General features: G+C 54.0%; 2 protein-coding genes across 2 annotated transcripts in view; both read left to right on the forward strand.

Annotated features, from left to right (window-relative positions):
- Window positions 1-4072: 4072 nt before the first annotated feature.
- On the forward strand, window positions 4073-5855 carry LOC142819642 (uncharacterized). Its single transcript, XM_075908026.1, has 2 exons — window positions 4073-5015; window positions 5211-5855. Exons 1-2 carry the CDS (start codon window positions 4466-4468, stop codon window positions 5702-5704), a joined length of 1044 nt encoding a protein of 347 aa, XP_075764141.1. The 5' UTR covers window positions 4073-4465; the 3' UTR covers window positions 5705-5855.
- Window positions 5856-9778: 3923 nt separating this feature from the next.
- LOC102459675 (uncharacterized) overlaps window positions 9779-22064 on the forward strand; it is a 39984-nt gene continuing 27698 nt past the window's right edge. Inside the window, exons 1-2 of the mRNA XM_075908318.1 lie at window positions 9779-10140; window positions 16468-16626. Coding sequence (XP_075764433.1) covers window positions 16489-16626 — 138 coding nt within the window. The 5' untranslated portion in view covers window positions 9779-10140; window positions 16468-16488. The remainder of the gene's footprint in view (window positions 10141-16467; window positions 16627-22064) is intronic.

The following is a 22064-nucleotide window of genomic DNA, read 5'->3' on the forward strand; positions in this document are numbered from 1 at the left end:
GCCCCAGCCGGGCAGCCCCCGTCCCATGGTCAGACGGGCACCACAATGCCTGTGGGACTCTGGGCGCTTGGTGATTTCCACACAGGGGCGCATGTGGGGCCACGTGCACCCCACGCCGGGCGGCGCCGGCAGCCAGCAGGGAACTAGAGGGCGAGGGCCGGTGCCAGCAGCAGGAGTCTGCGCCAGGCCCCCCTGCACCCACCGGCAGTGCCAGCAGGGCAAGCACAGCAAGGCGGCTGGGCCGTGCCGCTTCCGTCCGGGGAGGGCTATGGCGGTTCCACCCCCTCTCGGCGCCGTGGGGCAGGATGGGGGGCTGCTGGGGTGGGGCAGGAAGGGGTTGCCCCGGCCCTTCCCCAGGCTAGGGGGGCACACGGCCAGTGCCCCCCCCGTCTGCAGTCGCCTGTTTCCATGGGGATTCGCTGACTAAGCCATTTAGGCCCGTTGGGGACGCCCCGCAGGGCCCATCTGCACCGTCAGGCAGCCTGGCAGCTTTGGAAATGAGGCGGGCTCCTTGCTCCTTGCGCCACGTTTCCGACTAGCCCAGGTGCGTTCAGCTCTGGCGCTGAGCGGCCGGGAGAGCTCGGGCGAGAGTCTCGTGGTTACGTCGGCCGGCTCTTGGCTGCCTCGGGGCGTTCTGCCATAGCTCAGCAGAGGCCAACTACAGACCGCACGGCACCGTCACCCCGGCTGCCTCAGCTTGCCTCTGTCTTTGGGCGTCTCGCTGCTGGGTGCCCCATGGAAGAACATCAGAGCGGCCAGGCTGGGTCAGAACAAAGGCCCAGCCAGCCCAGCGTCCTGGCTGCCCGCAGGCCAATGGCAGGTACCCCAGAGGGAGTGGACTGAACAGGGAATCATCAGGTGATCCCTCCCCGGTCGCCCATTCCCAGCTTCTGACAAACAGAGGCCAGGGACCCCATCCCTGCCCAGCCTGGCTAGGATGTACTGATGGACCGAACCTCCATGAACTTCTCTAGCTCTTTTTGAACACTGTTAAAGTTCTGGCTTTCACAACCTCCTCTGGCAAGGAGTTCCACAGGTTGACTGTGCGCTGAGTGAAGAAAGACTTCCTTTTGTTTTAAACCTGCCACTTATTAATTTCATTTGGTGAGCTCCAGTTCTTGTGTTATGAGGAGTAAATAGCACTTCCTTACCTACTTTCTCCACACCAGTCATGATTTAACAGAGCTCTATCATATCCCACCTTAGTCTCCTCTTTTCTGAGCTGAACAGTCCCAGTCTTTTTAATCTCTCCTCATATGGGACCCGTTCCAAACCCCTCACCAGTTTTGTTGCCCTTTTCTGAACTTTTTCCAATGCCAATGTATCTTTCTGGAGATGAGGCGACCACACCTGTGCGCAGCATTCGAGATGCAGGCGGGCCATGGAGTTATACTTAGGCAATAAGATGTTCTCTGATTCATTTGCTGTCCCCCTGAGACACCGTGGGTCATTGCAGTCTAAGATGCCTCTTGCATCTAAGTCTAGCACCCCAGAACTCAAGTCTGCCAGAACCAGTGGCTGCTCCTGTCAGCGTCAGCCTGACCCGTGCTGTGCAGTAGGGCTTGTTTTCCCAGCGGACCGATGCTGCAGCAATTGATCCATGGGTGGCCCATTTATCCCGCCTGCTCAGCTGCGATATAGCGACCTCCGGGCATGCTCCTGTCGACTCCAGTTCTCCACCAGGACCAGAGGAGTAGGCGGCGCTAATGAGAGAGCAGCCTCCGCGGACCTTAGCGCATGAAAGGCACCGCGATAAGTATTTCGACTTCAGCTACGCAAATAGCATCTGAGGTAAGCCGGAGGGGAGGCGTAGTTTAGACTAGGCCTTCGTTTGCACACCTGCAAATGAGGGATAACGATGCTGCTGCTCAAAAGAGCTTTGTGTGGATTAATTAACTCACATGTGCTTGGTGTTCTTCAAAAGGCAGAGTACATGGTGCTAAGGGTACATGGTGCTAAGGGTACATGGTGCTAAGAGTACATGGTGCTAAGGGTACCTGGTGCTAAGGGTACCTGGTGCTAAGGGTACATGGTGCTAAGTACATGGTGCTAAGGGTACATAGTGCTAAGAGTACATGGTGCTAAATACATGGTGCTAAGGGTACATAGTGCTAAGAGTACATGGTGCTAAGTACATGGTGCTAAGGGTACATAGTGCTAAGAGTACATGGTGCTAAGGGTACATAGTGCTAAGGGTACATGGTGCTAAGAGTACATGGTGCTAAGAGTACATGGTGCTAAGGGTACATGGTGCTAAGAGTACATGGTGCTAAGGGTACATGGTGCTAAGGGTACATGATGCTAAGTACATGGTGCTAAGGGTACATGGTGCTAAGGGTACATGGTGCTAAGGGTACATGGTGCTAAGGGTACATGGTGCTAAGAGTACATGGTGCTAAGAGTACATGGTGCTAAGGGTACATAGTGCTAAGGGTACATGGTGCTAAGGGTACATGGTGCTAAGAGTACACCTCTACTGTGGTGACTGCACTGAAATGTGAAAGAAAGGAAGAAAAAGAAACTACGCATGAAATAAGTCGTGTCTTTCAATAGTTGCAATGCATGGTGGGACATTGTGTGTCTGATTACCTAGTTACCCTACCAGTACTTGGTTGTCTGTTTTCTTTTGCCCTCCTATAGGTGGGGTGATAAATTCTGCTCTGTAAGACTGAACGTACGTGCTCTGACTACCCTATAATATTCTCATCTTAATAATAACACTAATCTACCATAAAATTACTGGTTCCCAAGGGTGTCATTACGCCAGGGTGGTGTATAATTTGCACAAGTTTAATTTTATCTTAAAAGAAAGGTTAAAAATGCAGACTTGTTGGTAATGATCTTTCACATTCATGTGTCTGGGTATCTCGCGGGGCTTTGCCAACACTCGTTTCTTAAGGCTCAGAATACCCAGGGAGCTCAGTGTTCTCGCTTACAAGGAAGCCAACTCCAGGACTCACCCCAGGTCACAAATCCAGCTGGTGATGGGGCTGGAACTGAAGCTGGAAGTTCTGGGTCCTAGACCCTACACCGGTGAGGGTGATCTTAAGGACAGACTGGCTCGGGAATGCCAAATTCTCATTGATTTCCCAAGAAGTTCAGGGATGAACAAAGAAACAGATTTGGGCCTTATTCCAGTCTGATCTGTTCCTGTTGTCCTCATGTAAAAAGATTCAAAAGGGTCCAAAAATAATCCCAGAAAAGTCCATCTGAATCGAGCAGCTGAAGATCAAGCATAAATTGATCAACTTGCTGAGGGGTAATTTTTAAAAAAAAATAAAGATCAAACAAAATTAAACTGGAAGTAGTATATGGCTAAAACTTAAATTGAAAAAAAATTGACTAAATGGAAATTTTCTTTAAAAAAATTTACTTTTGTCAATATTTTTCAGGGATTTTTTATCATAATCCCCTAAAATGGGAGAGATTGGTTTTCAACAATCAAAATTCATTTTGTTTTTGCAGGTCTGATTTGGGTAGGGGTTTAATGGGTTTCTTTTTCCAACTAAAACCTGAAAAGTTTATACCAATGAAAATCTTTCATCAGCTTTGAAATGTGTTGCCAAAAACACTAGGATGTATGCAAGTGATTACTTACTACAAATGGCAAGTTACTGAAAGTGGCATCTATAGTGAAGATTTCCTTTATTTTACAGTTCCCATAAGGAGTTTTTTAAATTCTTATAACGGATTCTGACGTTCATCTTACCCCTCGATTCAATCATCCATTCCCCAATATTAGAATGGCATTTTCTGATGCTTCTAATTAATTTAATTCTATTTAATTCTATTTAATTCTATTTTAGTTCTTCACATTTTAAAATCTGTCACTTTTTATATTAGCAAGACAAGGCGGGTGAAGTAATATCTTTTATAGGACCCGCTTCTGTCGCTGGAAGAGACAAGCTTTTCAGCTACACAGAACTCCTGTGGTTTGATCACTAGTATATGATTAAAGGTCACTAAACGTGCTTATCTAGCAAGGTGATGGGCAGTGAACATGTAGCTAGATAGCGCTCTATATTAGCGCTCAATGATAGAGAGTAGGATCAAAAGAGATTATTATGGTTTCTAAGGGTATGTCTACACTAGAAAGTTAGTTCGAACTAACGGACGTTAGTTCGAACTAACTTTCCTATGCGCTACACTAGCGCTCCGTTAGTTCGAACTTAATTCGAACTAACGGAGCGCTTAGTTCGAACTAGGTAAACCTCATTTTACGAGGACTAACGCCTAGTTCGAACTAGCTAGTTCGAACTAAGGGCTGTGTAGCCCTTTAGTTCGAACTAGTGGGAGGCTAAGGCTTCCCAGGTTTCCCTGGTGGCCACTCTGGCCAACACCAGGGAAACTCTATTGCCCCCCTCCCGGCCCCGGAGCCCTTAAAGGGCCACGGGCTGGCTACTCACTTTGTGCCAGTTGCAAGGCTGCAAGCACCCGTGCCTGCACAGCCTGCACCTGCCACACTATGAGCCAGCCATCCGAGGGCTCCCAGCCCTCCACTGCTCCCCACGACCAGCCTGGCGGCTCCCGGGAGCCTGCCCGGGGGCGCAAAAGGCGGGCGCCCGCCTGGTCAAGTGCGGAGATCGTGGACCTCATCGAGGTTTGGGGGGAAGCCTCAAATGTCCACGATCTCCGCACTAGCCACCGGAACGCGGCCGTCTATGGACGCATGGCTGCCAGCCTGGCCGCCAGGGGCCACCAGCGCAGCCGGGAGCAGGTGCGCTGCAAGATTAAAGACTTGCGGCAGTCCTACTCCCGGGCCTGCCTGCCAGGGGCTGACCCGGAGGCCTGCCCCCACTTCCATGCCCTGGACCGCATCCTGGGGCCTCATGCCGTCCCTGCCCCCCGGGACGTGATTGACCCCGGGGCAGAGGGACCGCTCCTGGACACCGAGGAGGAGGAAGAGGGCTCTGAGAGCCAGGAGCCTGCTGCCAGCCTTCCCAGGACCCGGGACCCCCGAGGCACCCCACAGAGCCGCTCGCCTGCATCATCAGAGGCCGGGGAGGCATCCACCTGTGAGTACCCTCGTGTTCCCCTTATGTGTACGGGGGGCTGGGGCGAGAGGGAGCCCCGGGACCGTGCGCCTGGGCCTTGCCCACTACGGAGCAGCAGCTGGGGATCCTGCAGGGGCCCTGGCCTTGCAGAGGGGAGCTGGGTTTCACACACCTGGGCCCCTGGGGTAATTGACCGCTGGTCTTCTTGCACCACAGCTGCAGCACCGGGGACTGCAGGGCGCACCACCCCGCCTGCAGCAGCCGCCCGCGCCCGGGCAAGCAGGACAGCCAGGAACCAGGAGGACTACCAGAGGCGGCATCTCCGGTTCCTGGACCGACAGCTCCGTCTCCAGGACCACTGGGTCCAGGAGGACCTCAGGCTGCGCCAGAGGAGTCTGGAGGCCCTGGAGGAGCAGGGCCGTGCCCTGCGAGGCCACCTCCAGAGCCTGCTAGACCGCTTTCCATTTCCTCCTCCCCCTGCTCCCCCTCTTGCTCCCCCTCTTGCTCCCCCTGCTCCCCCTCTTGCTCCCCCTCTTGCTCCCCCTGCTCCCCCTCTTGCTCCCCCTGCTCCTCCTGCTCCTCCTGCTTCCGCTCCTGCTTCCTCCACACCCCCTGTCCTCTCTGCCCCCCCCTCCACAACCATTCCCCACCGACGCCCCCGGACCCGCAGTGTGGCGAGACGGGAGAGGCACCCAGACTCCCACCCCTGAGCTTTCCTTTCCCTTCCTCCCTTCCCTCCCCTCCCCTTCCAGCTCCCTCGTCCCAGGTTTCCCCCTCCCTTCTCCCACCTTCATTCCTCCCTCCCCCACCCCAGTTCTGTGAAATAAACAGACGTTTTTGTTGGAAAAACAGGTGTCTTTATTTGACAGTAGGTAGGGAGGGGAAAGGGGAAGGGGGGGGTAGGGTGGAAGAAGGCCCCGGTGGGGCATGCAGGGAGAGGTCAGTCCTCCTCCTCCTCCACCTGGAAGCTCTCCCGCAGGGCTTCCCGGATCCGGATGGCCCCCCGCTGGGCTTCCCGGACGGCGGCGGTGCGGGGCTGACCGTAGTGTCCAGCCATGCGGTCAGCCTCAGCCATCCAGGCTGGCAAGAAAGCCTCCCCCTTCCGCTCACACAAATTGTGGAGCACACAACATGCCGCCACCACGGGAGGGATGTTGTGCTCGGCCAGGTCCAGACGGGTGAGGAGGCATCGAAAGCGGGCTTTCAGTCGCCCGAAGGCCCCCTCCACCACGATGCGGGCCCTGCTCAGCCTGTTATTGAAGGCCTGGCGGGAGGGATTGAGGTGTCCCGTGTAGGGCTTCATGAGCCAGGGCTGCAGTGGGTAGGCGGCATCCCCCACCAGGCAGACGGGCATGTCCACGTCCCCGACCCTGATGTGGCGGTCGGGGAAGAAGGTCCCGTCCTGCAGCCGCTGGCACACGGAGGAGTTCCGGTACACCCGGGCGTCGTGTGCTTTGCCGGACCAGCCCACATTTATGTCCGTCAACTGTCCCCGGTGGTCACATACGGCCTGCAGGATGACGGAGAAGTACCCCTTGCGGTTCACGTACCGGGACGCCTGGTGTTCCGGGGCACGGATGGGGATGTGCGTCCCGTCGATGGCCCCCCCGCAGTTGGGGAAGCCGAGGGCGCCGAATCCCCGGATGACGGCATCCGGGTTGGCGAGGCGGACCACCCTGCGGAGCAGCACCCGGTTGATGGCCTTGACCACCTGCGGAGAGAGACACAGCAAAGCGTCAATCAGTGGGGCGCCCGGGTGGCTGGGAGCGTGCGTGCCCTGGCAGTGCCCCGCGCCCCACTCCCGGAAGCAACCCCCCTGGCGGCGTGTAGTACGGCCGGGACAGCCCGACCCCTCCGGTGCGGGGCGCTTTCGCCTCCTCCCGCCCCCCCCTTTGTCCCTGGGGCGGCCCATCCCCTCCTCGCAGCCCCCCTCCCCCCCGGCTCGGTGGCCGACGAGCGCCGTACCTGCATGAGCACTGCTCCGACAGTGGATCTCCCCACGCCGAACTGGTTCCCGACGGATCGGTAGCTGTCCGGCGTGGAGAGCTTCCAGAGGGCGATGGCCACCCGCTTCTGGAGGGGGATGGCGGGCCTCATGCGAGTGTCCCTTCTTTGCAGGGCAGGGGCGAGCCACTCGCAGAGCTCCAGGAAGGTGTCCCTCCTCATCCTAAAGTTCTGGGTCCACTGTCGGTCGTCCCAGTGCTCCAGGACGATGCGGTCCCACCAGTCGCTGCTGGTGTCCAGACGCCAGATGCGGCGGGGCACGCCGGTGCCGGGGCGCCGCCGCGGCTCCTCCACGGCCCCCAGGGCGGCCAGGCGGAGAGGCAGGGGGCTGACGTTCCCCAGGTGGTGCCAGGCAGCCTCGAGCCATTGCTGGCAGGCTTGCAGCAGCAAGTCCAGAACGTGCACCAGAAGGTGCAGGGCGAGCCGTGGCTCCATGTTGCCACCTGCGGCGGCCCCCCCGAAGGGAAGCACCGACACAGACGGGCACAGAGACCGACGCTTTGCTGTCCCTCGGCGAGGTTGGCAAGCAAGCAGGAAAAGCTGAGAACCGGCTGTCCAGGGGGGGTCCCTTTAAGCACGAGCCTCAGATAGCCTCAGACAGCAGCCACACAAAGCAACTGCTGACCTGATGCCCTGCCAGAACCGGTTTCAGCTGCCCTTAAATGCCCCCCTGCGTCCAATCAGTGTGGACGCGCTAGTTCGAACTAGCAAAACGCTAGTTCGAACTAGTTTTTAGTTCTAGATGCGCTAGTTCGAACTAGCTTAGTTCGAATTAACTAATTCGAACTAAGTTAGTTCGAACTAGCGCTGTAGTGTAGACGTACCCTAATGGATTAGTTTTCAAACGCTGGGAACAAACGCCAAACGCAATCTTATGACTTAGCTCATTCAGAGAGCATGTTAGAGTCATTCCTGGTTTTGATTGTTTTAGGTGATTTTCTAAATCCTTCAGTTATTCCCATGCACCAAAATGCCTTTCACTACGTTGCGGACTAATGAAGGGGGAGCATCTTGAATGGGTTGCAGACAGCCAATGCCTAAGAAAAAGGTGTTGCCATTAGTAAATAATCGAGAAAACATTGACCTGGACCAGAAACAGGAATAAAGGATGATGCTGTAGCAGCCCAAGAGCCAGGTGAATTTTTTTGTCGGAAACTTTTATCAAAAAATGTAGCCCTGGCAACACTGAAATATTTATCAGAGTCTATTCACTGTCGACTCCAAAAATATTCTAGTGGGAAAAGAAAACAGAAAAGAATTGGACTGTTTTGGGGGTTTATTCAAAGCAACTTTTCCTTTCAACATTTCTTTTGATTTTTTACTGTCATTTAAAATATTAAAAAATGCTCCAAATCTAAAAGCAACATTTTGTTTTGAACTGTTATGTGCAACCCAGATCTATGGGGGTTTGGTTTGTTTGTTTGTTTCCATCTTTTTCTTAAACTTATTGCTTCACTGAACATTTCAAAATAACAATTGGGTTTGGTTCAGTCCAAAATAATTTGTTTCAGACTTGCCTATGAACTGAGAAGGCTGCGATTCACCCAGTTCTAAGTGGCCCTATTTCTGATCTCATGTATGCTGGATTCGTGTTGCTGTAATTTCATTGAATTTGTATCAGAGGGGTAGCTCTGTTAGTCTGAATCTGCAAAAACAACGAGGAGTCCCGTGGCACCTTATAGACTAACAGATTTTTTGGAGCACAAGCTTTCGTGGGCAAAGACCCACTTCGCAGATGCATTGAATTTGTAGTTACTCCTAGTTTGCACAAGAGTGAATGAGGGGACAGAAGACTCATTACAGTGCATAGGTTAGACACTTCTAAAAAATAAACATAGGTCAAGCATTGTCCTCATCCTGTAGGATTGGAAGGCCAAATCCAAAGTCTACTGACTTCAGGCGCTTGGTTATGTCTACCCTGCAGCTGGAGACCTATATCCAAACTAGAGCACAAATACCAGTGAAAACGTGCCCGTACAAACTTCAGCACAGGTTTGCTGGTCCTGCGTCCGCACTGCAAACCATGCTACAGAGCATCGCTGATGGTGTATCAGCCAGATTATTGCTAACATGGGGATGTCTCCACGCACTGCAGTCACACCTCCAACTGCAGTGTAGACACACCAATAGGAGTAAGCCCCAATCTCTGCCGTTGCTGAAATACTGGGCCCGTACTATAGACAGACAAATGTCTTTGTCCGGTTCTGAGCTCAATTAATTTCATCAACTTCAATCTTGATTTCAGTCCCCTCCCTCTCCCAACCGTGACACGTGAGGCCTAATTTCATCCTGTGTTACTGCCTATGGGTATGTCTACACTACCCTCCTAGTTCAAACTAGCGGGGTAATGTATGCATACCGCACTTGCAAATGAAGCCCGGGATTTGAATTTCCCGGGCTTCATTTGCATAAGCGGGGAGCCGCCATTTTTAAAACCCCACTGGTTCGAACCCTGTGCAGCGCGGCTACACGGGGCACGAACTAGGTAGTTCGAACTAGGCTTCTTATTCCAAACTACCGGTACACCTCGTTCCACCACCTCGTACCGGTAGTTTGGAATAGGAACCTAGTTTGAACTACCTAGTTCGAGCCCCGGGTAGCCGCGCTGCACGGGGTTCGAACCAGCGGGGTTTTAAAAATGGCGGCTCCCCGCTTATGCAAATGAAGCCCGGGAAATTCAAATCCCGGGCTTCATTTGCAAGTGCGGTATGCCTACATTACCCCACTAGTTTGAACTAGGAGGGTAGTGTAGACAGACCCTATGTAACATACAGAAAATCCCTTTGTTCCACTGGCCCTCGCCTGCCGAGTTTGGCTGCTTGCAAGGCTTTCTTCATGGGAGAAAAATGTAAAGTACAGCCTTCCGGGGCCATGCCCTTGCAATCCCAGCCAGGTGGGACCCACCGGCAGTCGGACTGTGACAGCGCAGCTGCTATTTCTGGGCTAAAGTGCTAGGTGAGGGGCCAATGAGTCAAAGCGCCTCCGAGAGTACAAAGGCGAGCAGGGCTGGGCTAAGGATGAATCAGGACTCTGCCGAGGGCACCTCCTTTCTTTGCGCCCTTAGGAGCCTATAAAAGACTCGGTTCGTCGGCGCGCTCCCAACGGCTCCACTGAACCTCCAGTGCTCCCGTTGGTGCGTCGGGTAAGTCGGAGTCCACAGCCCCCTTCTCCCTTGCACCGCGGGGCTGCGTCCGGCAGACAGTGGCGGGATGCTTTGCAGGGGGATGTCGGGGAGCCGCTAGCGCTGCCTTCGAGGGACGGGCTGGGGGATTCCATTGACAGAGACGTGTGGATTTCCCAGGCACATCAGCAAAGGCCCCAGGGCTTGTAGGAGGTCACAAATGGAACGTGTTTCGGGGGGGCAGCCATAGCCCACTAGACCAGGAAGGGACCTCGAGAGGCCATCGACTCCAGTCCCCGGCCCTCACGGCAGGACCCAGCACCGTCTGGACCATCCCTGACAGGCGGGTGTCCAACCTGCTCTTCAATATCTCCAGGGATGGAGACTCCACAACCCCCTGGGCAACTTAGCCCAGTTTCACCCCCCCCCCCGATGCGTTTCAACACGAATAACGAGGGCCCTGTGGCGCCTCCCAGACTGACAGATGTGTCTGGCCACGAGCATCGTGGGCCGAGCCCACCTCCCCAGACGCAGGCAGCGGCGCCGGGCTGTTTGCGAAGGCGAGTGTCCCCGCGGGCTTGTTGGCAGGAGGCTGTAGGTCACAGGGGTCGCTGTCCCTCTCCGCGCGGTGCTGGTGGAGTCTGGGCACCAGCCCTTGACAGGGACGCCCCGTCCGTAGGACGGTTCAGGGCGGCTGCCTCAGCCTCGCACTGTGGGGCCCTGCGGCGGCCCCCTCAACCATCCCATGGGAGGTTCCAAGGGATCACCGGCGGGCTGGCGTGGGGCTGCAGCAGTGGGACCCAGCGCAGCCCAGAAGCCTGCACCCCCCACGGCACGCCCCCAGCCCTCTGCGCTCGGCTTCACCGCGGCAGCAGGACGCCGAGAGGCCCAGCCCTGGGGCGGAGGGCAGTGGGCTGGGGGGGTGGCAGGATGGAGCCGAGCAGGCTGCAGGGTCACTCAGGCTCCCGCTGCTGCAGTGAGTGGGGGGGGGCACCCCTGCGGCAGCCCCCTGCCAATTCCTCTGGTATTCCTCCAGCTAGTGGTGCTCGGGGGAGGGGGCTTTGGGCCGGGGGAGGAGCAGGGCTTAGGGGCAGGGGGGTGCCCTGGGCCCTGCATCCTCCGGGGAATGGCCCTGACTGAGCACAAAGTGCTGCGGTGCCAGAGAAGAGCAGCAAACATCAAGGCTGTGTCAACTTGCTGCCTGTCTACACGGGAGGGGAGTTCTTGCACAAGAACACTGACGTTCCAATGTGTGAAATCAGTGCTTCTTGCACAAGAACACTGACGTTCGAATGTGTGAAATCAGTGCTTCTTGCACAAGAACACTGACGTTCTAATGTGTGAAATCAGTGCTACTTGCACAAGAACTCTGACGTTCCAATGTGTGAAATCAGTGCTTCTTGCACAAGAACACTGACGTTCCAATGTGTGAAATCAGTGCTTCTTGCACAAGAACACTGACGTTCGAATGTGTGAAATCAGTGCTTCTTGCACAAGAACACTGACGTTCTACTGTGTGAAATCAGTGCTTCTTGCACAAGAACACTAACGTTCTAATGTGTGAAATCAGTGCTACTTGCACAAGAACTCTGACGTTCTAATGTGTGAAATCAGTGCTTCTTGCACAAGAACTCTGACGTTCTAATGTGTGAAATCAGTGCTTCTTGCACAAGAACTCTGACGTTCTAATGTGTGAAATCAGTGCTTCTTGCACAAGAACTCTGACGTTCCAATGTGTGAAATCAGTGCTTCTTGCACAAGAACACTGACGTTCTAATGTGTGAAATCAGTGCTTCTTGCACAAGAACACTGACGTTTTAATGTGTGAAATCAGTGCTTCTTGCACAAGAACACTGACGTTCTAATGTGTGAAATCAGTGCTTCTTGCACAAGAACACTGACGTTCCAATGTGTGAAATCAGTGCTTCTTGCACAAGAACACTGACGTTCTAATGTGTGAAATCAGTGCTTCTTGCACAAGAACACTGACGTTCTAATGTGTGAAATCAGTGCTTCTTGCACAAGAATACTGACGTTCTAATGTGTGAAATCAGTGCTTCTTGCACAAGAACACTGACGTTCTAATGTGTGAAATCAGTGCTTCTTGCACAAGAACACTGACGTTCCAATGTGTGAAATCAGTGCTTCTTGCACAAGAACACTGACGTTCCAATGTGTGAAATCAGTGCTTCTTGCACAAGAACACTGACGTTCTAATGTGTGAAATCAGTGCTTCTTGCACAAGAACACTGACGTTCTAATGTGTGAAATCAGTGCTTCTTGCACAAGAACACTGACGTTCTAATGTGTGAAATCAGTGCTTCTTGCACAAGAACACTGACGTTCCAATGTGTGAAATCAGTGCTTCTTGCACAAGAACACTGACGTTCTAATGTGTGAAATCAGTGCTTCTTGCACAAGAACACTGACGTTCTAATGTGTGAAATCAGTGCTTCTTGCACAAGAACACTGACGTTCCAATGTGTGAAATCAGTGCTTCTTGCACAAGAACTCTGACGTTCCAATGTGTGAAATCAGTGCTTCTTGCACAAGAACACTGACATTCCGATGTGTGAAATCAGTGCTTCTTGCACAAGAACACGGACGTTCCAATGTGTGAAATCACTGCTTCTTGCACAAGAACTCTGACGTTCCAATGTGTGAAATCAGTGCTTCTTGCACAAGAATACTGACGTTCTAATGTGTGAAATCAGTGCTTCTTGCACAAGAACACTGACGTTCTAATGTGTGAAATCAGTGCTTCTTGCACAAGAACACTGACGTTCCAATGTGTGAAATCAGTGCTTCTTGCACAAGAACACTGACGTTCCAATGTGTGAAATCAGTGCTTCTTGCACAAGAACACTGACGTTCTAATGTGTGAAATCAGTGCTTCTTGCACAAGAACACTGACGTTCTAATGTGTGAAATCAGTGCTTCTTGCACAAGAACACTGACGTTCTAATGTGTGAAATCAGTGCTTCTTGCACAAGAACACTGACGTTCCAATGTGTGAAATCAGTGCTTCTTGCACAAGAACACTGACGTTCTAATGTGTGAAATCAGTGCTTCTTGCACAAGAACACTGACGTTCCAATGTGTGAAATCAGTGCTTCTTGCACAAGAACTCTGACGTTCCAATGTGTGAAATCAGTGCTTCTTGCACAAGAACACTGACATTCCGATGTGTGAAATCAGTGCTTCTTGCACAAGAACACGGACGTTCCAATGTGTGAAATCACTGCTTCTTGCACAAGAACTCTGACGTTCCAATGTGTGAAATCAGTGCTTCTTGCACAAGAACACTGACGTTCTAATGTGTGAAATCAGTGCTTCTTGCACAAGAACACTGACGTTCTAATGTGTGAAATCAGTGCTTCTTGCACAAGAACTCTGACGTTCCAATGTGTGAAATCAGTGCTTCTTGCACAAGAACACTGACGTTCCAATGTGTGAAATCAGTACTTCTTGCACAAGAACACTGACGTTCCAATGTGTGAAACCAGTGCTTCTTGCACAAGAACTCTGACGTTCTAATGTGTGAAATCAGTGCTTCTTGCACAAGAACACTGACGTTCCAATGTGTGAAATCAGTGCTTCTTGCACAAGAACACTGACGTTCCAATGTGTGAAATCAGTGCTTCTTGCACAAGAACACTGACGTTCTAATGTGTGAAATCAGTGCTTCTTGCACAAGAACACTGACGTTCTAATGTGTGAAATCAGTGCTTCTTGCACAAGAACACTGACGTTCCAATGTGTGAAATCAGTGCTTCTTGCACAAGAACACTGACGTTCTAATGTGTGAAATCAGTGCTTCTTGCACAAGAACACTGACATTCCAATGTGTGAAATCAGTGCTTCTTGCACAAGAACACTGACGTTCTAATGTGTGAAATCAGTGCTTCTTGCACAAGAACACTGACGTTCTAATGTGTGAAATCAGTGCTTCTTGCACAAGAACACTGACGTTCTAATGTGTGAAATCAGTGCTTCTTGCACAAGAACACTGACGTTCTAATGTACGCAATCAGTGCTTCTTGCACAAGAACTCTGACGTTCCAATGTACGAAATCAGTGCTTCTTGCACAAGAACTCTGACGTTCTAATGTGTGAAATCAGTGCTTCTTGCACAAGAACTCTGACATTTTACTGTGTGAAATCAGTGCTTCTTGCACAAGAACTCTGACGTTCTAATGTGTGAAATCAGTGCTTCTTGCACAAGAACACTGACGTTCTAATGTGTGAAATCAGTGCTTCTTGCACAAGAACTCTGACGTTCTAATGTACGAAATCAGTGCTTCTTGCACAAGAACTATGACGCTCCCGCTCAGGAATAAGCCCTTTTGCGCAACTGTTCTTGCACAAGAGGCCAGTGTAGACAGGCAACATGAATTTCTTGCACAAGAGAACGTCCACACTGGCACGGATGCTTTTGCGCAGAAGCACATCTCTTGCACAAATGCACATGCCAGTGTAGACGCTCTCTTGCACAAATACTTTAACGCAAAAACTCTTGTTAAAAGTATTTGCACAAAATCTCGCCAATATAGACGTAGCCCATGAGGGTGTCAAACCATGAGCTGGGGGGCCAGGCGGAGAGAACTGGGCGTGTTTAAGTGGGAGAAGGGCAGACTGGGGGGGGGGCCCGATAACAGGCTTCAGATCTGTAAAACCAGCAGATGTACCTGGTGTTTCTTGGGGCTCTGACTCAATTTTTTTTTTAATGTGACTTTTAATAAGTTACTTTTTATTTTGTGTTTCTTTTAAAAAAGACTTTACTAAAAAAATCAATGGACAATGTGAACCAATGTTTTAAATGGCTATTCCATCAAGCGCGTTTTTCCTTCATCCCTCCAAACGCTAACCATTCGCTCTGTTGTAACAAGAACCGGCTATAGGCAATCTGATTTCCAACAACATTTTCTTCTAGTTTGCAAACCTTGAACATTGATTTAGCTTTGCCCAAACAGAGCAGAGCTCCAAATGGCTCCATTTTACCTCTTTTCTGTAAGGTTCATTGAGGAGCAATCCTATTCCAGGTCCCACTGATTTTCTGGCTCGTGGTGTTTCCTTTTCCTCCAACAGTCACTTCTGAGGACTGCGCTTGATTTGGTGATTCTGTCCCTTTTCTCTTCGGTTTTACGAGAAGCAATCCCATGCCAGGTGCATTGTGGTCTCCTGGCTCACACTTTTGTGATGCTTTAAGTTGTGAGAAGAGGGTGGTCCTAGCTCTTGCCGTTTGGGAGGAGTTCTTGATCAGACAGTCTCTAAAATATACAGAATAGTGATAGAAATGGAGCCGTGTTAGTCTGGGGTAGCTGAAGCAAAATGCAGGACAATGTAGCACTTTAAAGACTAACAAGATGGTTTATTAGCTGATGAGCTTTCGTGGGCCAGACCCACGAATGGCCACGCCCCCTGGCGCCCAGCAACCCCAAATGGTTGGGGACCACTGTTATAGAGCAACGTCTGTGGGCAAAACCGCACGTCCCAGAAGCAGAGATCGGGGTCAGGACTCCTGCATTCTAGCCCCAGTGCTGCTATTGACTCGCTCTGGGGAAAGCCCTTTCCCTTCTTGGGCCTCCTTGTCCCATCTGTGAAATGGGGCCGTGGGAGGGGCAGCTGGCTGCTCCCAAGGCTTGGGCGGAGCCTCACAGCGGCCCAGCTATCCCAGGGCATTTGGAGTGGGGTTGCCCGGCTACTCCGGTTCCTGCAGGGACCGCACAGCTGCCCCATGTCTCCAGGGGCCAAGTGGGGCTGAGCCCCCCACCTGTTCCAGGGGCTGGGGTTGCTTAGCACTGAGGTGCCCACAAATGGGGGTGCTGGGCTGCCTGGATGATCGGGGGGGGAGCTGGGTTTCTGGGCACTCTGGGAGCTGCGGGGAGGGACCAGGGTTGCAGGCGCAGTGGGAGCCAGCAGGGGGATGGGGCTGCCCAGCTGCTCGGGGAGAGGGGGAGGGGAGCTGGGTTGCCCAGCACTCTGGGGGCCGGGTGGGGCAGGGAGCTGTCTGGCACTGGGGGGATGTGCTAGCCTTGGCCAGGGCCAGAAGCCGTGCTGGGGAGGGGTCAATGGGCATGGAAGGGGTGGGGCTTGCACCAAAGGGGCGGAGCTAAAGCTTGCCTCCCCACGCCAGCCACTTACCCAGTGCCCATGCGGTCCTGGCATGGGCACCTGAAGCCAGGGGGCGTGGTCGTATCTCGCGGTGACGCCGGGAGAACAGTGCCCCTTAACTGCGCACGGCAGGCCCGATCCAAACCCCACTGCTGTGTGGGAATCCTCCCCGTCTGCCCAGAGGGGCACCCCGGGAAAACAGAACTTGTGCTCAGGGCTGCTCTTCCCTTCCAGGCTTGCTCGGATCCCCGGAAGATGCCTCAGCTCCTGGACAGCATTTCCACCATCATCAGCATCTTCTGCACGCAGGGGGAGAAGGACGAGGGCTGCTCCACCGTCAGCTGCAGAGAGATGAAACGGTTCCTGCAGAGGGAGTTTGCCGACGTCACCCTGGTGAGCCCTGCGGACGGGGCGCCTTCGAGGCCTGGCCGTGAGCTGAGCGTAGCACTCGTGGGTCCAGAGGCAGGGTCGGGGGCTGCTGATCACAGCAACCCGCATGGGACGGCCCTTGTCCTGAGGGGAGGCTGGTGGCTGTGCCACACAGTTAAATTCCCTCGTCGTCTCTTCCAAAGGGGGCGCTTGCTGCCGCAGGCGCACGTAGAAATATGCAACCGATTTGAGGTGCCAATCAAGGCACGAGGGCCTCTAACTCCATAAATGCAGGGCAAGAAGAGAAACATGCTCCAAGGGGCACCGAGAGTCCGTCTGGCAGGTGCAAATGTTGCCCGTGCAAGTTGCACCCACACAAGCTGTTTCGAGAATGATATTTTTCATTCCACCATCTGTGTCACACTTAGGGTATGTCTACACTACCACCCTAGTTCGAACTAGGCAGTGTAGACATACCCTACGATCCTTGTGTGAAGGGTTGGGCGGAACCCAACATTTCAGTTCCCTGAAAAGTGTTGAGGTTTCTACCCATTTCCATCCCTCTGTGGCATAAAACCAAGACCTGTGAGAAAAAATAGTGACCGAATTAGCCAGAGACACCACGTGCCAGAACAGCCTCTAGCCGTAGGGACTCCAGGTTCCAATTCACATTCCACCAGATGCAGAACAGGGATTTGAACCTGGGTCTCGCCGGTCCCCAAATGAGCCCGCCCTTGGGCTTACAGGTCATTGCAGGGGTGGGTCTCTGTCAGGTTCGGAGCAGAAATTCCACCCAAGAAAGCATCCAGCAACACTGGCAAGTGTCTGAAAAGTTGCAGTTTGGCTTAAAAAGGAAACTGCCCACCCCTCACCCTGCAAACGTTGACATTTTACCAAGCAGCTTTGCTCCTACACAAAGCAGCTGGATTCCCTTGTGTAAGGAACAAAGAACCACCGACCAGGTTATCCGTTCCGCTCTCACACCCAGTAACACCGACCGGGTTATCCGTTCCCCTCTCACACCCAGTAACACTGACCGGGTTATCCGTTCCCCTCTCACACCCACTAACACCGACCGGGTTATCCGTTCCCCTCTCACACCCACTAACACCGACCGGGTTATCCGTTCCCCTCTCACACCCACTAACACCGACCGGGTTATCCGTTCCGCTCTCACACCCAGTAACACCGACCGGGTTATCCGTTCCGCTCTCACACCCCGTAACACCGACCGGGTTATCCGTTCCCCTCTCACACCCACTAACACCGACCGGGTTATCCGTTCCCCTCTCACACCCAGTAACACCGACCGGGTTATCCGTTCCCCTCTCACACCCAGTAACACCGACCGGGTTATCCGTTCCGCTCTCACACCCAGTAACACCGACCGGGTTATCCGTTCCGCTCTCACACCCACTAACACCGACCGGGTTATCCGTTCCCCTCTCACACCCACTAACACCGACCGGGTTATCCGTTCCCCTCTCACACCCAGTAACACTGACCGGGTTATCCGTTCCCCTCTCACACCCACTAACACCGACCGGGTTATCCGTTCCCCTCTCACACCCACTAACACCGACCGGGTTATCCGTTCCCCTCTCACACCCAGTAACACCGACCGGGTTATCCGTTCTGCTCTCACACCCACTAACACCGACCGGGTTATCCGTTCCCCTCTCACACCCACTAACACCGACCGGGTTATCCGTTCCCCTCTCACACCCACTAACACCGACCGGGTTATCCGTTCCGCTCTCACACCCACTAACACCGACCGGGTTATCCGTTCCCCTCTCACACCCACTAACACCGACCGGGTTATCCGTTCCCCTCTCACACCCACTAACACCGACCGGGTTATCCGTTCCGCTCTCACACCCACTAACACCGACCGGGTTATCCGTTCCCCTCTCACACCCCGTAACACCGACCGGGTTATCCGTTCCGCTCTCACACCCACTAACACCGACCGGGTTATCCGTTCCGCTCTCACACCCAGTAACACCGACCGGGTTATCCGTTCCCCTCTCACACCCAGTAACACCGACCGGGTTATCCGTTCCGCTCTCACACCCAGTAACACCGACCGGGTTATCCGTTCCCCTCTCACACCCACTAACACCGACCGGGTTATCCGTTCCTCTCTCACACCCAGTAACACCGACCGGGTTATCCGTTCCTCTCTCACACCCACTAACACCGACCGGGTTATCCGTTCCCCTCTCACACCCACTAACACCGACCGGGTTATCCGTTCCCCTCTCACACCCACTAACACCGACCGGGTTATCCGTTCCGCTCTCACACCCAGTAACACCGACCGGGTTATCCGTTCCCCTCTCACACCCAGTAACACCGACCGGGTTATCCGTTCCCCTCTCACACCCACTAACACTGACCAGGTTATCCGTTCCCCTCTCACACCCACTAACACCGACCGGGTTATCCGTTCCCCTCTCACACCCAGTAACACCGACCGGGTTATCCGTTCCCCTCTCACACCCACTAACACCGACCGGGTTATCCGTTCCGCTCTCACACCCACTAACAATGACCGGGTTATCCGTTCCCCTCTCACACCCACTAACACCGACCGGGTTATCCGTTCCCCTCTCACACCCAGTAACACCGACCGGGTTATCCGTTTCGCTCTCACACCCACTAACACCGACCGGGTTATCCGTTCCGCTCTCACACCCAGTAACACCGACCGGGTTATCCGTTTCGCTCTCACACCCACTAACACCGACCGGGTTATCCGTTCCGCTCTCACACCCAGTAACACCGACCGGGTTATCCGTTCCCCTCTCACACCCAGTAACACCGACCGGGTTATCCGTTTCGCTCTCACACCCACTAACACCGACCGGGTTATCCGTTCCCCTCTCACACCCAGTAACACCGACCGGGTTATCCGTTCCGCTCTCACACCCAGTAACACCGACCGGGTTATCCGTTCCCCTCTCACACCCAGTAACACCGACCGGGTTATCCGTTCCGCTCTCACACCCAGTAACACCGACCGGGTTATCCGTTTCGCTCTCACACCCAGTAACACCGACCGGGTTATCCGTTCCCCTCTCACACCCACTAACACCGACCGGGTTATCCGTTCCCCTCTCACACCCACTAACAATGACCGGGTTATCCGTTCCGCTCTCACACCCAGTAACACCGCCCGGGTTATCCGTTCCCCTCTCACACCCAGTAACACCGCCCGGGTTATCCGTTCCCCTCTCACACCCACTAACACCGACCGGGTTATCCGTTCCGCTCTCACACCCAGTAACACCGACCGGGTTATCCGTTTCGCTCTCACACACACTAACACCGACCGGGTTATCCGTTCCGCTCTCACACCCAGTAACACCGACCGGGTTATCCGTTTCGCTCTCACACCCAGTAACACCGACCGGGTTATCCGTTCCCCTCTCACACCCACTAACACCGACCGGGTTATCCGTTCCGCTCTCACACCCACTAACAATGACCGGGTTATCCATTCCCCTCTCACACCCCGTAACACCGACCGGGTTATCCATTCTTCTCTCACACCCAGTAACACCGACCGGGTTATCCGTTCCCCTCTCACACCCAGTAACACCGACCGGGTTATCCGTTCCGCTCTCACACCCACTAACAATGACCGGGTTATCCGTTCCCCTCTCACACCCAGTAACACCGACCGGGTTATCCGTTTCGCTCTCACACCCCGTAACACCGACCGGGTTATCCGTTCCCCTCTCACACCCAGTAACACCGACCGGGTTATCCGTTCCGCTCTCACACCCAGTAACACCGACCGGGTTATCCGTTCCCCTCTCACACCCAGTAACACCGACCGGGTTATCCGTTCCCCTCTCACACCCAGTAACACCGACCGGGTTATCCGTTTCGCTCTCACACCCCGTAACACCGACCGGGTTATCCGTTCCCCTCTCACACCCAGTAACACCGACCGGGTTATCCGTTTCGCTCTCACACCCAGTAACACCGACCGGGTTATCCGTTTCGCTCTCACACCCCGTAACACCGACCGGGTTATCCGTTCCGCTCTCACACCCAGTAACACCGACCGGGTTATCCGTTCCCCTCTCACACCCAGTAACACCGACCGGGTTATCCGTTCCCCTCTCACACCCAGTAACACCGACCGGGTTATCCGTTCCACTCTCACACCCAGTAACACCGACCGGGTTATCCGTTTCGCTCTCACACCCCGTAACACCGACCGGGTTATCCGTTCCCCTCTCACACCCAGTAACACCGACCGGGTTATCCGTTCCGCTCTCACACCCAGTAACACCGACCGGGTTATCCGTTCCCCTCTCACACCCAGTAACACCGACCGGGTTATCCGTTCCCCTCTCACACCCACTAACACCGACCGGGTTATCCGTTCCGCTCTCACACCCACTAACACCGACCGGGTTATCCGTTCCCCTCTCACACCCAGTAACACCGACCGGGTTATCCGTTCCGCTCTCACACCCAGTAACACCGACCGGGTTATCCGTTCCCCTCTCACACCCACTAACACCGACCGGGTTATCCGTTCCTCTCTCACACCCAGTAACACCGACCGGGTTATCCGTTCCGCTCTCACACCCAGTAACACCGACCGGGTTATCCGTTCCCCTCTCACACCCAGTAACACCGACCGGGTTATCCGTTCCGCTCTCACACCCAGTAACACCGACCGGGTTATCCGTTCTTCTCTCACACCCAGTAACACTGACCGGGTTATCCGTTCCCCTCTCACACCCACTAACACCGACCGGGTTATCCGTTCTTCTCTCACACCCACTAACACCGACCGGGTTATCCGTTCCCCTCTCACACCCAGTAACACCGACCGGGTTATCCGTTCCCCTCTCACACCCACTAACACCGACCGGGTTATCCGTTCCGCTCTCACACCCACTAACAATGACCGGGTTATCCGTTCCCCTCTCACACCCACTAACACCGACCGGGTTATCCGTTCCCCTCTCACACCCAGTAACACCGACCGGGTTATCCGTTTCGCTCTCACACCCACTAACACCGACCGGGTTATCCGTTCCGCTCTCACACCCAGTAACACCGACCGGGTTATCCGTTTCGCTCTCACACCCACTAACACCGACCGGGTTATCCGTTCCGCTCTCACACCCAGTAACACCGACCGGGTTATCCGTTCCCCTCTCACACCCAGTAACACCGACCGGGTTATCCGTTTCGCTCTCACACCCACTAACACCGACCGGGTTATCCGTTCCCCTCTCACACCCAGTAACACCGACCGGGTTATCCGTTCCGCTCTCACACCCAGTAACACCGACCGGGTTATCCGTTCCCCTCTCACACCCAGTAACACCGACCGGGTTATCCGTTCCGCTCTCACACCCAGTAACACCGACCGGGTTATCCGTTTCGCTCTCACACCCAGTAACACCGACCGGGTTATCCGTTCCCCT

Source organism: Pelodiscus sinensis, chromosome 24 (genome assembly GCF_049634645.1).
Source record: "Pelodiscus sinensis isolate JC-2024 chromosome 24, ASM4963464v1, whole genome shotgun sequence".
Taxonomy (NCBI): Eukaryota; Metazoa; Chordata; order Testudines; family Trionychidae; genus Pelodiscus; species Pelodiscus sinensis.

Coding starts and splice junctions, on each gene's coding strand:
- LOC142819642 (XM_075908026.1), top strand. CDS start 4,466: ATGAGCCAGCCATCCGAGGGCTCCCAGCCCTCCACTGCTCCCCACGAC. Junction 5,016..5,210: donor GGCCGGGGAGGCATCCACCT/GTGAGTACCCTC, acceptor CTTGCACCACAG/CTGCAGCACCGGGGACTGCA.